We start from the raw sequence: 13,742 nt of genomic DNA, 5'->3' as shown, positions 1-13,742 counted from the left end.
CTACAGAGTTTGTTTCAATCGAGCCGAGACATTCTCAGACCAGTCTAGCAGGGGTTAGATGCTTCAAATCATTATTTTAATGCCCCTATGATCCTTCTAAAAAATCCCCATAGCTGTGTTTTTTTTAAACAGTGCCATTAAGCAACACAGTTCTGGTTTTGATTAAAGTGTGCAGAACAGCCCTTAGTCAAGACTACTGTATATAATTACCATCTTTATTACAAAAGAGGTAAATTAGTCTCTTAAAAGAGCTGCAAAACTGCTCTCCTTTACATCAGAAATGTAAGTGGGCCGTTTATTGCTCGTATGAAGTGAACTTGTTAAACTATTCTCTCTTTGAAACACTTGAAACACTCACAAACGTTAAGCTGGGCCTGACTCCATGCAGACTTTCAAAGTGTGTGTGTGTGTGTGTGTGTGTGTGTGTGTGTGTGTGTGTGTGTGTGTGTGTGTGTGTGTGTGTGTGTGTGTGTGTGTATGATGGAGAAGTTCTCACACTGAGCAAGCCAAGAGTCTGATCTTCTAATGTAATCATATCTGCTGAGTGATGCTGTCGTTTGAAGAGTGTTATGATGAATGCAGCTCACCAGCCCACCGAAGTCAGGCTTTTTAATTAATGAGGGCCCTTAGAGACACTTTGCGGCAATCTCATGAGAACCTGCTATTACTTTTAGAAAACAGAAGCTAAAATGGCAGGTACATTTCCAGTGTGAAAAGCATAAAAAATACAGCTGAAGTCAAAGGTATTAGCCCTCATGTGACATTTTGAAATGCTGTTTAATAGAGGGAGGATTTTTTCAACACTTTTTTTTTTTTGCCTAATAGTTTCAATAACTAATTTTTAATAACATTTTAATATAATTGACACCTAGTATCTTACAAATTGTTTAAAGGGCACCTATGATGAAAATCTCCTTTTGAAAGCTGTTTGGACAGAACTGTGTGTAGGTATAGTGTGTCCACAGTCATATTGGCATGATAGAAACACATTAAGTCTGTTTTATTTAATTTCCTGATGTTAAAATAGAATTCAAATCCCTCCCTTTTTGAGGCCCACCGCAACGTGACGTACGAGTACATTTTCCCCGCCCACTGAATTGATTGACAGCTGCATATTAACATGTCTCAGTAGTAACACGTATAATCATTTATACAACAGTTCTGTCTGGTTCTTGAATCTGATTGGCTGATAGCCGTGTGATATTTAGCCAGTAACATCACACAAAGGCCTCTTCACCCTTCAGCTCTGTGGATTACTCCGCCCACATACAGCTACCAACAAACAGAGAGACGCTACAGTTTGACAAATATTACCGTTGTTAGACAACAAAATGTAGTTTTGAGGCTTTTTTAGTCGAGAATGTAGTTGTTTAGATTGCAACTATGCAGTTTATTTGTAAGAGTAGTGCCTATTTGAATATATTTAGAATTTCTGAGAGCTTGTCGGCGACGGTTGACATTTTCTATCCACAAGATGGCGACAAAACAAGCGCATAATAAGCCCTTACGCTTAGAAGATTTAACAGTCTGATTTCTAACTACAGCGGATCAAATCAATATTAAACTGGTAAGCACACAGACCAGTCTCCTGCAACCATCCTATTTTTATTTCTTCCTAAAAAAAACTCCCGTAATTTCACCCACCCCCCTCTTTGGTACAGTCTGTAAGCAAAACACCCCTGGGTTACCAACTTTGCTACAGTTCCCGCCCAAAACCCAAGTGCATCCTATCCCGGTTCTCAACCTCACCCCCAAACACCCTCGCCCTCCTGGTCTCCTGGATTTTCAGAGACATGTTGGCAGGTATGGTTGTAAGTGATATTATAAGTCAATCTCTCTCTTTTGTGTGTTGTAGTGCTGTATGGAAACCGATTTGCTTTCATATCAGGAATGTGTGTTGTGTTGGCAGATTGAAATAAGCAAAGTGCATGCGTTTTTTCTTATCGCAAACACAACAGGATGCTGGTAGTGAATTTGTTGTTATTTTTGGGGTTAATTATTGTGAAATCCCAATTGCAACAGAGAAATACTGACTGTAACACTGTAAGAAGATATCTCGGTAACACTTTATAATAATTACACACTATAAATCATTTATTAAGCATTAGCAAATAGTGAACTCATTATCTGTTAAGCATTAACTCTACATTAATAAGTGTTAGTAAGCAGTTTATAACTGCAGCTACAAATGCTCTATTCTTGACATAAGCAGCTATATAATGTGGTTAATAATTGTATTTTTATACTCTGTTAATGATTTATTTTTCATTACTAAATTAAGTATCGAATTATTTACAAACCGTTTGTATTTAAAAGTAGTTGAGGGTTTTTAGGATCATTCAGAATGAGTTAATAAATGATTAATAAACTATTGAAATCAACATTTATACATTTTATTATTCCGGCATATACTAATAGTTAACTAATATGTTAATAAATGCTTTACTAACTCAACTTCATGCAGTTTTGTGACCTAATCTAAAGTGAGGACTATTCATGCTTTATAAATGCCTTATAAATGACTAATAAAGGCTCAGAATCAAATGAACGATAATCTGTGCAATCTTTCTAAAAAGTAAATTTACTGTAAAGTTTAAACATTGCCAAATAACAGGAGTGTCAAAATATGACATAAAACTGTATAAAACAACAACAATATAATAATTTAACAATATAATAAGATGTAATGATTAAACTCTACAGTGATTCTATTTTAGATAAGGTTGCAAAGATTTATTTTTCATTTAAAGTACAGTTTCATTTGTGTATCTTTAAATGAAGAGAAATGAATAATGTATTTTTTTTTCCTGTTTAGAGTTTAACTGAGCCTTTATTTGTCATTTATAAGGTATTTATAAAGCATGAACACTCCTCACTTTAGATTAGGTCACAAAACTGCATGAAGTTGAGTTAATAAAGCATTTATTAACATGTATAGTAACCATTAATATATGCTTGAATAATAAGACATTTAAATGTTGATTTCAATAGTTTATTAATCCTTTACTAACTCATTCTGAATGATCCTAAAAACCCTCAACTACTCTTAAATACAACTGGTTTATAAATAATTCGATACTTAATTTAGTAATGAAAAATAAATCATTAACTAAGTATGGAAATACAATTATTAACCACATTATATAGCTGCTTATAAGTCAAGAATGGAGCATTTGTAGCTGCAGTTAAAAACTGCTTACTAATACTTATTAATGTAGAGTTAATGCTCACTATTTGCTAATGCTTAATAAATGATTTATAGTGTGTAGTTATTATAAAGTGTTACCGATATCTCTGTAGATGGATGGTATTTCATGTCACGTTCAGCCTTATAATCTTAAAGTGAGCAAAAATCACCAGTTTTGTCATCACTTTAGACATAGAGTCATTCAAACACTAGCTCTAAAGTGACGTTGTGAATTAGAAACGGCTTCTGCTTTTTTGACGTCAGTTGCAGATGTGAATGGCGGAAGAAAGTAGCTCCTATTAAAAAGGGGTTTTTAGACTTTCCGTGTTTGATTTTCTTATTTATATACACAACTGTGCCGTTGAACTGTTGTATAAACACAATATCACACAAGTAGCAGTGCGATATGGCTGTATATCAGCACTGGTGGGATAGTAAAACACTCGGCCTATAGACTCGTGTCAACGCATGCCTCCCACCAGTGCTGATATACAGACATATCGCACTGCTACTCGTGTGATATTGCTCATATTTTCAAGACAGGACGTGCACAAAGCAACTGGGATTTAAAGATCTGTTCAGCTCTCTGTGATCATCAATCCTCATCAAATGTGATCATGAATGAGTTTCACAAGCTTTTAAAACATTTGTTTTAAATTACATCGATTTTACCGTCTTTATCACCACAGCTGCATGTCAGTACAATTATAAAAGAAGACGCGTCAATCTCGATTTGTGGACGTTAACCAGGTTTATTTTGTACATTAACATAATGGATGTCCATACAGCAGTGGATATTAACGTGTATCCTGTCACATTTGCTGTGCAAAGTTAAACGCAAGTGCTTTGTGTGTGTGTATGTGTGAAATTTGTAACAACATTGTGTGTGACTCATCGAAAGGCTTGAATTAACTCCACAACAAATACATCAAATAATCATTGGGAAGGTTCTTACTGTAGTATTTCTCACAAACGTTACGTCAGATCTGCTTCCTTTATGTCTGTCACTGTGCTGTTTATCTGACGCAGCCAAGGTGGAGATTGAGGCACACTCTGACAGGCACGTGTGAACGTTGGGCGGGGAGAACTAGCATTAAAGGCATGGGCCACAAAAACAGCTACACTGTGTTCAGAGCAGAACATTCTAATGTTCTGAAAGGTATAAGTCAACAGCATATGTTTTCTGAGAAAAATGGTGTTTGATACTTATTTTCCCTGCTGTGTCAACATTCGAAGAGAATCAAAAATGCTTTTTTTTATTATCAAAAAAGATCAAAAAAGAAAGAAAAATTTAACATGATATTTTCTGTATTTTTACAGAAAAACACAAGAATAAAAGCAAACAATGTCATGACTTTTGAGAAAAGCCGTTACAAAGGCTGCATATATGCTATTGAAGTCACAATTATTAGCACCCCCTCCAAAAAACATTCTTCAAAATAGATTTAAAACATTTAAATATCATAAAATACAGTAAGACTACACACTTCGCAAACATTCATTTATTCATTTTCCTTCGGCTTAGTCTCTTATTTATTAGAGGTTGCCACAGCAGAATGAACCACCAACTATTCTGGTATATTTTTACACAGTGGATGCCCTTCCAGCTGCAACCCAGTACTGGGAAACACCCATCCACTTTCACATTCACACACACACTTATACACTACAGTCAATTTAATTCATCCAATTCACCTCTAGTATACTGCATGTCTTTGGACTGTGAGGGAAACCTAGAGGAAACCTATGCTAACACAGGGAGAACATGCAAACTGTACACAGAAATGCCAATTGGCCCAGCCGGGACTTGAACCAGTGATCTTCTTGCTGTGAGGTGACAGTGCTAACCATTGAGCCACCGTGCTGCCCTACCTCACAAACAAGCAAGCGTAAAGTAGTGCAAAGTGTGTAAAAAGTGCCTACTCAGCTATGCTATCATGCATCGTCTGGGAGGCAAAATGTATGATTTGTCAGATGAAGTAAAAGAAAAAAAGCTCTCCTCAACATGCCACACAGTTTGAGGTAATCCGCGATATCATTCATGTCTGCTTCACAAAGGAGCAGGGCGTCTTATTATGAGCAATGGCTCTGATGTTTGCCTCGCCACACACCACTAATAAGCTCATATAATAAAGCTGCCGGTAAAACCAGAAAGCTCTCGTCTAACAAACAACATATGCCTGTGATGTCATGTATATAATGATGTCATAGCACTCGAAAATCATAGCCCGAAATCTGAGAGGGAATCTGTAAACAACAGACATGTTTAGTTTATAAAGACCTCAACAAAACATTCGCCAGCTCATTTACAGATCATAACCTATTCCAGTATTGTGTCTGCATTTTTTTTTAGCTTACTTTAATGGCAAAGTCTAGATTGGATACGCGGCCGGCCAGAGGTGCGATATGCACATTAATATAGCAACATTTTTTTATGACACTGTATAACGATAATTTACATTTTTACAGTACTGTGATGATTGGGTGGGGGTAGGCATTAAAAAATACAATTTATTGGGTAATTTAATAGATAACATAAATACTATTCTGTACAACTACTGTTTTTACTATACTGTAATGGTTGGGTTTAGGGTTTGGATGGGGTAGCCGTTAATAAAATACAATAAATGAGAAATTTTATAAATAATATAAATAATTCTTGTTAAAGGGCCATGAAACCCCCCCCCCCCCCCCCCCCCCCCCCGTTTCAGCAGGGTGTTTTCACACCTCTACTTTGGAAAAAGTCAGAAAAGTGGGCGTGTCCAGCTTTGTTTAGGGTGGAGTGCCGGAGGAAGAAAAGAGGCATGGTGTGGAATGTCTATTTGGGCGCGATGAATTTCAGAGTCAAAATACACAACCACAGCAGACAATGTGACTGTGTTTACATGGACATCTGTAGTCGAATCATTTGCCAAATTATTAAATGGTGGACTTTAACTGCAGTTTGGCTCTTTCATTCAGGGAATTCATTCATGTCCCTCGCGACTAACGAGATATTTGATTCGAGGAACTGATCTAAGCGTGTATTTTCATGCAATCTTTGATACCGCACGGCGAAAGAGAGAAAAAAAAAACTCAGCATTTCCCGGAAACTTAGATGCACACGGCAGGTAGTGTCAGAAAGCCGCTTGTGTTATTCCGATCACAAAATCCAACACGAGGTTATAGTTTAATTGTAACTGTTAGTGCTAACTTGTTTACACTCGGTGCAATTGTTTGTTTGATACAAATAAAATACGAACTGAATAAACAAAGAGCACTGGTCGCTCACTTACCAAATCTGTAGAGACAGGACAATCACCAGCAACTAGAGCCGCGTCTTTATTAAGAGGAGACTACAAGCGAATCCGGATCTCAGCGTTTGCAGATGAGAACAGCTCTCAGGTAAACTATAATCCTCCTTAGACACGTAAGTTAATGTTGTCGCGCGTCGCGCACACTGTTAATCCACACGTGACTCCAGCTGCGTTCTCACAGAGAGAAGATGAAAACAAAACTTAACGGCAGCAAACTATAAAAGCAACACTTCACACTTGTTTTGCCAACACAACGTGGCGTCTCTGTCGTCTAAACACTGTGACAGTAATGAATATTAATGAAGTTGCACAATAGAGCGCGCTGATTGGTTTGAACCAAGCCTTACTCATGCATTAATGCATCACACTGTAAGACGTAATAAGACACACTCTGGCACAGACGCCCAGTCTGCACGCTGGAATACACGCTATTATGTCATGACCGTGACGCAGCTTCAAAAATTTGTTTCAAACCGGAAGTACGAATTTGCTTAAAATAATGCAAAAACAACTAATTCACACTATTTAGTGAAATATAGGTGTCCTAATAGTGTTTTTAGCAGTGTGGGACACATATACGTCTGTCAACAGCTCAAAAAATGTGTTTTGGTGTTTCGTGACCCTTTAACATCCAGCCGCAACCATTTCCGATCCAGCAACAACCTTCTTTACTGTCCTCACATGCTTTGCCTTATTTAAATGTTTGATGCAGTTCAAATGAATCATCTCTGTGAGTTTGAGCATCTGAAACCTATTGTTTACAGTTTGATAAAATTAACATGAATAATATTTGGAAATAAATGTATTATCATTGGCTCAGTAATTAGCACTGTTGCCTCGCAGTGAGAAGGTTGCTGGTTCGAGTCCCGGCTGGGCCAGTTGGCGTTTCTGTGTGAAGTTTACAAGTTCTCCCCGTGTTGGAGTGGGTTTCCTCTGGGTGCTCCGGTTTCCCCCACAGTCCAAAGACATGCTCTATAAGAAAACTGGATGATCTAATTTGGCCTTAGTGCACTGAAAAAAATTATTCATAGATGATTCCTTGGATTTACTCAGTTTTTTTATGTTAAGTGGTTGTAAACATTTTTTTTGTGATGAATTTAAACAAACAAATTAAGTTGAACATTAATAAACTTAATTTGTTTGTTTAAATTCAACACAAATAAATTGTTTGCAACAGTTCTGCATGCAACACTTTTTTTCAGTGTGTATGAGTGTGTTTGTGAATGAGTGTGTATGGTTGTTTCCCAGTACTAGATTGTGGCTGGAATGGCATCTGCTTGTTAAAACATTTGCTGGAAAAGTTGGCAGTTCATTCTGCTGTGGAAATCTCTGATAAATAAGGCACTAAGCTGAAGGAAAATGAATGAATGAATGAATGAATGAATATTAATATTGTAACTATAAATGTTTTTTGTAAGGAAATTACATTTTTATATCTGCTGTTCTTTATTTTTGTGATTTAGTCATCCTGAAAGTCATATATCAGGATAATATAATATTTTTTCCCATAAAATAATAGTAAAAAATTTTTAAAATGTACATGTTTTATGAAAAAGAGAATTTCTGTTTTTAGTATTTATGTCACAAGACAAATGGAAAAGTAAATAAATAAAATTATAATTATTATTCATCATTCCTTCATTTCCCTTTAGCTTAGTCCCTTATTTATCAGGGGTCACCACAACAGAATGAACTGCCAACTATTCAGGCATGTTTTATGCAGAGGATGCCCTTCCAGCCCCAACCCAGCACATAGCAGCCTGCCTGGAATTTGCCAAAAAGGCATCTGAAGAACTTTCAGACACTCTCTGGACTGATGAGCCTAAAATTGATCTCTTTGGAGTGAATGCCAGGCGTTATGTTTGGAAAAAACCAGGCACCGCTCATCAGCAGGTTAATACCATTCCTACAGTGAAGCATGGTGGTGGCAGCATCATGCTGTGGGGATGTTTTTCAGCAGCAGGAACTGGAAGACTTTAGTCAGGATAGAGGGAAAGACGAATGCAGCAATTTACAGAGACATCCTGAATGAAAACCTGCTACAGAGTGCTCTTGACCTCAGGCTGGAGTGACGGTTCATCTTCCAGCAGGACAATGACTCAAAGCACACCGCCAAAATATCAATGAAGTGGCTTCACAACAGCTCTGTGAATGTCCTTGAGTGGCCCAGCCAGAGCCCAGACCTGAATCTTATTGAACATCTCTGGAGAGATCTGAAAATGGCTGTACAACATCGATTCCCATCCAACCTTATAGAGCTTGAGAGGTACTGCAAAAAGGAATGGGCAAAATTTCCCAAAGACAGGTGTGCCAAGCTTGTGGCATCATATTCATTAAGACTTGTGGCTGTACAGTATTTGCTGCCAAAGGTGCATCAACAAAGTATTGAGCAAAGGCTGTGAATACTGATGTACATGTGATTTTCCAGGTTTTTTATTTTTAATAAATTTGCAGCAATTTCAAAAACTTTTTCACATTGTCATTATGGGGTATTGTGTGTAGAATTTTGAGGAAATAAATTTATATAATCCATTTTGGAATAAGGCTGTAACTTAAAAAAATGTGAAAAAAGTGAAGAGCTATGAATACCTTCCGGATGCACTGTAATATAATCTTTGCATACAACTATTGCTATTACTGAGCTTTAAAAAAACTGTTTCGTTTGTTTGGTAAGCTTACCTTAATGCCCTCACATGCTCTGCCCTTCTTGTACTCTTTATGGCTGGCTCTCTTGTCCAGTTTACTCCACAGAGCTTTGGCTTTCCAGCAGGTCAGCGAGCTCTTCAGGCTGCCGTAGAAGCTGCTGTGCTCCAGAGGGTCCAGCTCCAGGGAACCGCACAAAATATTGAAGGCCTGCAGAGTGCTTTTACAGTCCGTGGCCTGGACAAAGTTCTCAAACAGCCGTCCAGTCCGGTTCTTCTCATCTTCAGCTTCACCCATCATCTGATCTGTGGGAGTAAAGGACGGTGTTTGCAATATCTTGCTCCACTGCAACAGCTACACCCACACTCCTGCCTCCTTGGTCATGGCCAAATCTGAGAAAACAAATCAAATTTTTGCTTAGAAATGTTTATGTTTTATGCAATGCAGCACAGCAAGGGCTAAAGTTAAAAAGCCACATGATTTAAAAATCACTTTTGACAAGTATATTAATTAAATCAAACTGTAAAAAGTGATTAGAAACTGTGTTGTAACCTTTTCTGGATATCCTAAAAGTGATTAGTGCTATGCCAACGATTTTATTGGAACAACTGAACATACTCTGATAGTTACATTTGAACATTATGATTGATTTGATTGATGAATATCCCCTATTTGTTTGTTATTTATTCACTTTTATTTGCATATTTTCAGATTTATTATTCACATTTTTTTTGAATTATTACAATTCTGTCACTTTAACAAACTACAAATCCCGTCATGCACTTGATACGCACACCTGTTCCAAAGTTCCATTGATTACCCACACACACACACACACAAACACACATATATACACACACAGCTGGAAGCTGCTCAGGCACTGATTACTAGGACTATACAGCACAGACAGACACATATGTGCTGAGTCTTGTTTATTTGTGAGCATTTCAATGCGTTTTTCTTTGTTTAGCCTAGCCGTGTTTTGACCCTTGCCTTGTGTTATCATTTTAATTCATTGCTGCCGACCATTCGCCTGTGCCATAATTGTCTATATAAAAACAAAATCAAACATGGAGAGTCTCAAAAACCCTTTTGTATGTGGAACTACTTTCTTCCACATTGGACTAAAATCATAAGCTGACAGTTACACAGTTGAGCATGCATCTTTTAAACTTTAGATCTGTAGTGTCTGCTTTTTGCTGGCTGTATGTGGGCGGAGTAATACACAAAGAGTAAAGAGGCTGTAGGAGTTCTGATATTGCAGAATATCGCACGGCTATCAGCCAATCAGATTTGAGAACCAGACAGAGCTGTTGTGTAAATATATATATATGTCACGATTTCGATTTTATATCGTGTATCGTATATATATATATATATATATATATATATATATATATATATATATATATATATATATATATATATATATATATATATATATATATATATATATTAGGGCTGTAACGATACACAATATAAAATCGAAATCGCGACACTCAGATCTACGATCCTGTGTCGCGGTGTGATAAGGGAGAATCGCGACACACCCCTTGACTACCTTTCCAATAACGTCACGCGTGCCTGCAAAAGTTGAGCTAGTTGAAGAAGAACGTGAGGAAACACTTTTTTTCCGCTCGACATTACAAGCACTGCTCCGTTTAAGCCCTCGCAATAAGCGTTTAACCGGGAGAGCTCGCACGGAGCTCTTAGTAAAGGGACTGTCTGAATGTGTCAGGAATATCAAAAACAAAACCAACTTAACCCCTCTTGACAACCGACAACGGCAGAAACATTGCCAGTGCTGTCAAAGCATTGTTGTTAATGTGGCTGCGCAGAGAGGGATGGGCGTTCACCAGATGCCCCGACTCCTCTGCAGAGGAAACTTTTCTGTAACCGTGTTGTGCGCTTTCTGTTTGAACCTTTGGGAGTTAACGTTACGTGCTGACTGACAGCGCGATGCGTGAGGCCAGGAAACAGGACGAAGCTTTCAGTTAAGATGAACACAGTTTCTATAGTTATACTTTATTTAGAGATAAAGGTATATGACTCTGGTTATAATCACTCTATCTTGCTGGAAATTTATAGCCGTTTCGCTTTACTTCAGGACGCATGCCGCTCTGAAGTTCTAATCGCTGTTTTAAGTTATCCAGAGCTGTATGTATGTACAAATCTTGAATATAACAATAGCATTAAATATTACAATTGTAACAACACAGACAGCAACACTTATGCACAATCGATACCCAGCTGATTCAGCCGTTTCATAAGAGGACCGCGCTTCTTCTCTTCTTTTTTCCTTGTCAACATAAAGGCAGTGAGATGCGCCTTGTTTTCGGCTTATAAAGCATGTATGCACATTAATGCAATAGCATATTTAAACAACAAAACTGTTTACAAAAAGTCTACATATGCGTGCGTTGTTGTTGTCTTTTCATCATGCAGCACGCGCACTTGAACCGCGAGGGAGAGAGAGGAAACCATCAGGACTTATTCTTTAAAATAATGATTTCTATTAAAATGTAAAAGGTTTTGTTATAATAATAATAACAGCGGGGCATTAAATAAATGCGTATTTTGTCCGTGGAGCGGGCAATTTGAGGAAGTCTGCCATTATTTATTTGACGGAAGAAAAAACATGATTGGAATAAAACAGCCTATGCCGGTTGTTAAAAAGAATCAGTCAGTATTTTCGTTTTGTAATATAAATTAATTATTCAAATGAAAATAATTTAGGGCAGTCCTATTTATTTTATTCATTTTATTTAAATTATTCTGCTCTTCTGTGCTAAACACTGCAGGTGCGTGAAGATGCTCTGTTGTTCTGTTCTGTTATTAATATGCTAACATATAAAAATAAATCAGTAGCCTATTTTAAAATGCAATATTTAATGTGTCAGACACAAAATAGACACGTCAATTTGTTTAATATAAAATTAATAGTAATCTGACCCGTTAACCGTTATTATAATAACCGATTAATGAGCGGCGGTTGTCTGTTAGCAAAATTGACCGAAATGAGCATCCATAGTAGCCATTTAATTTATTTTTTCTATGTAAGAGAACTTGATTGAAAAAGAATTTTTAACATGCTTGAACCATCTACACAATGGAGTTTAGTTCGGTTTGGTTTTTCAAAAGTATTTTGTTACAAAGAAAATAAAAATGATGTAATTCTATTTAATAAAAAATAGTTTTAAAAATCTTTTTTCCCCACCCCACACGAAAAAAAAATCGTGATACGAATCGAATCGTGGGTCAAAAATCGTGATACGAATCGAATCGTGGGTTTGGTGTATCGTTACAGCCCTAATATATATATATATATATATATATATATATATATATATATATATATATATATATATATATATATTCTTTTTATTATTTTAAATGTTGCATAGAACTATTGATTACTAAAGTGTAAAACTGAAAATGAAAACGGAACTGTTTATAAAACGAAAAAGCATTGTATGTGTCACACACCCACACATTCACGTGTATATGTACACAAACTTCATCTTCATCTTAAATACTCACTGACTTCCAGGAAGAAGCTCTATCAAAACCTCTTGTATTTTTTTTAATCCACTGCAATTTTGCAGTTGCCATACTATCCTACTGCCTAGAGCAGGAGGCCACACACACACACACACACACACACACACACACTGCAGAAACCTCCTAATCCACTGTTTCGTAATCTGACACCTTAAAAAAGTACATCAGCAACAGCCACAGATAAAGTGACTTTTTTGTAACACTATAATAACAACACACTACGAATCATTTACTAAGCATTAGAAAATAGTGAATTCATTATTAGTTAAGTATTAACTATATAATTAATAGACATTAGTAAGCAGTTGATAAAAGCTTCATAAGTGATTTCTAAAGCATAAATAGTCCTCATTTTAGATTAGGTCACAAAACTGGATGAATTCAGTTAATAAGACATATATTAACACACAAAGTAACTATCATTTATTCATTCATTCATTGTCCTTTCGGCATAGTCTATTTACTAATTAGGGGTCGCCACAGCGGAATGAACCGCCGGAACTTATCCAGCATATGTTTTATGCAGCGGATGCCCTTCCAGCCTCAACCCATCCATACACACATCTATACACACTCATTCACACACATACACTACGAACAATTTAGCTTACCCAATTCACCTATACAACATGTCTTTGGACCATGGGTGAAACCGGAGCACACAAAGAGAACATGCAAACTCCACACAAGAAATGCCAACTGGCCCAGCCGGGACTCGAAGCTTGAACCAGCGACCTTTTCGCTGTAAGGAGTAATAACCGTACAACTATTATTTAATGCCTGAATAATGATAATAATAAGAATTATTATTACTATTATTATTATTATTGTTATTATTATATGTTAATTTGAATAGTTTGTTAATCATTTGCTTACACATTCTGAATGATCTTAAAAGACCACCAACTGTTTCCCTATGTGCCCCTATGTACATTTCTGGAGAGCGCTAATTATGTAGCCAGAGGAACGAATGGCTGCATTTTATCTTTTCCAAATTCGTCCAGTGGCTCGCCACGTACAGTACGTTGGAGAATTTGAAACGCAGAGCGAAGTTG

The 13,742-nt window shown here is 36.8% G+C and overlaps 2 protein-coding genes across 51 annotated transcripts in view; one reads left to right on the top strand and one right to left on the bottom strand.

The window, feature by feature from the left end:
* The window catches only part of mical2a (microtubule associated monooxygenase, calponin and LIM domain containing 2a), a 144,067-nt gene that overhangs the window by 102,378 nt on the left and 27,947 nt on the right, over positions 1-13,742 (bottom strand). For 39 of the 50 annotated variants that reach the window (XR_015496461.1, XR_015496460.1, XR_015496462.1 and 36 more), the window contains exon 2: positions 9,163-9,518. Coding sequence is in view for 31 of the 50 variants with exons in the window: in XM_087262162.1 (XP_087118288.1) it covers positions 9,163-9,426 (264 nt within the window). In the remaining 19 variants the exon portion in view is untranslated. Of the gene's footprint in view, positions 1-7,146; positions 7,174-9,162; positions 9,519-13,742 lie in introns of all 50 variants that reach the window. The other 11 variants (XM_087262184.1, XM_087262180.1, XM_087262186.1 and 8 more) reach the window with 1 other exon arrangement.
* The window catches only part of pkd1l2a (polycystic kidney disease 1 like 2a), a 372,606-nt gene continuing 364,908 nt past the window's right edge, over positions 6,045-13,742 (top strand). Inside the window, exon 1 of the mRNA XM_087262122.1 lies at positions 6,045-6,571. The gene's annotated coding sequence lies outside the window, so the exon portion shown is untranslated. The remainder of the gene's footprint in view (positions 6,572-13,742) is intronic.

This window comes from Danio rerio, chromosome 7 (assembly GCF_052040795.2).
Source record: "Danio rerio strain M-AB ecotype USA chromosome 7, GRCz13ab, whole genome shotgun sequence".
In the NCBI taxonomy this organism is placed as follows: domain Eukaryota; kingdom Metazoa; phylum Chordata; class Actinopteri; order Cypriniformes; family Danionidae; genus Danio; species Danio rerio.
This window is presented reverse-complemented; position numbering and strand designations above follow the sequence as displayed.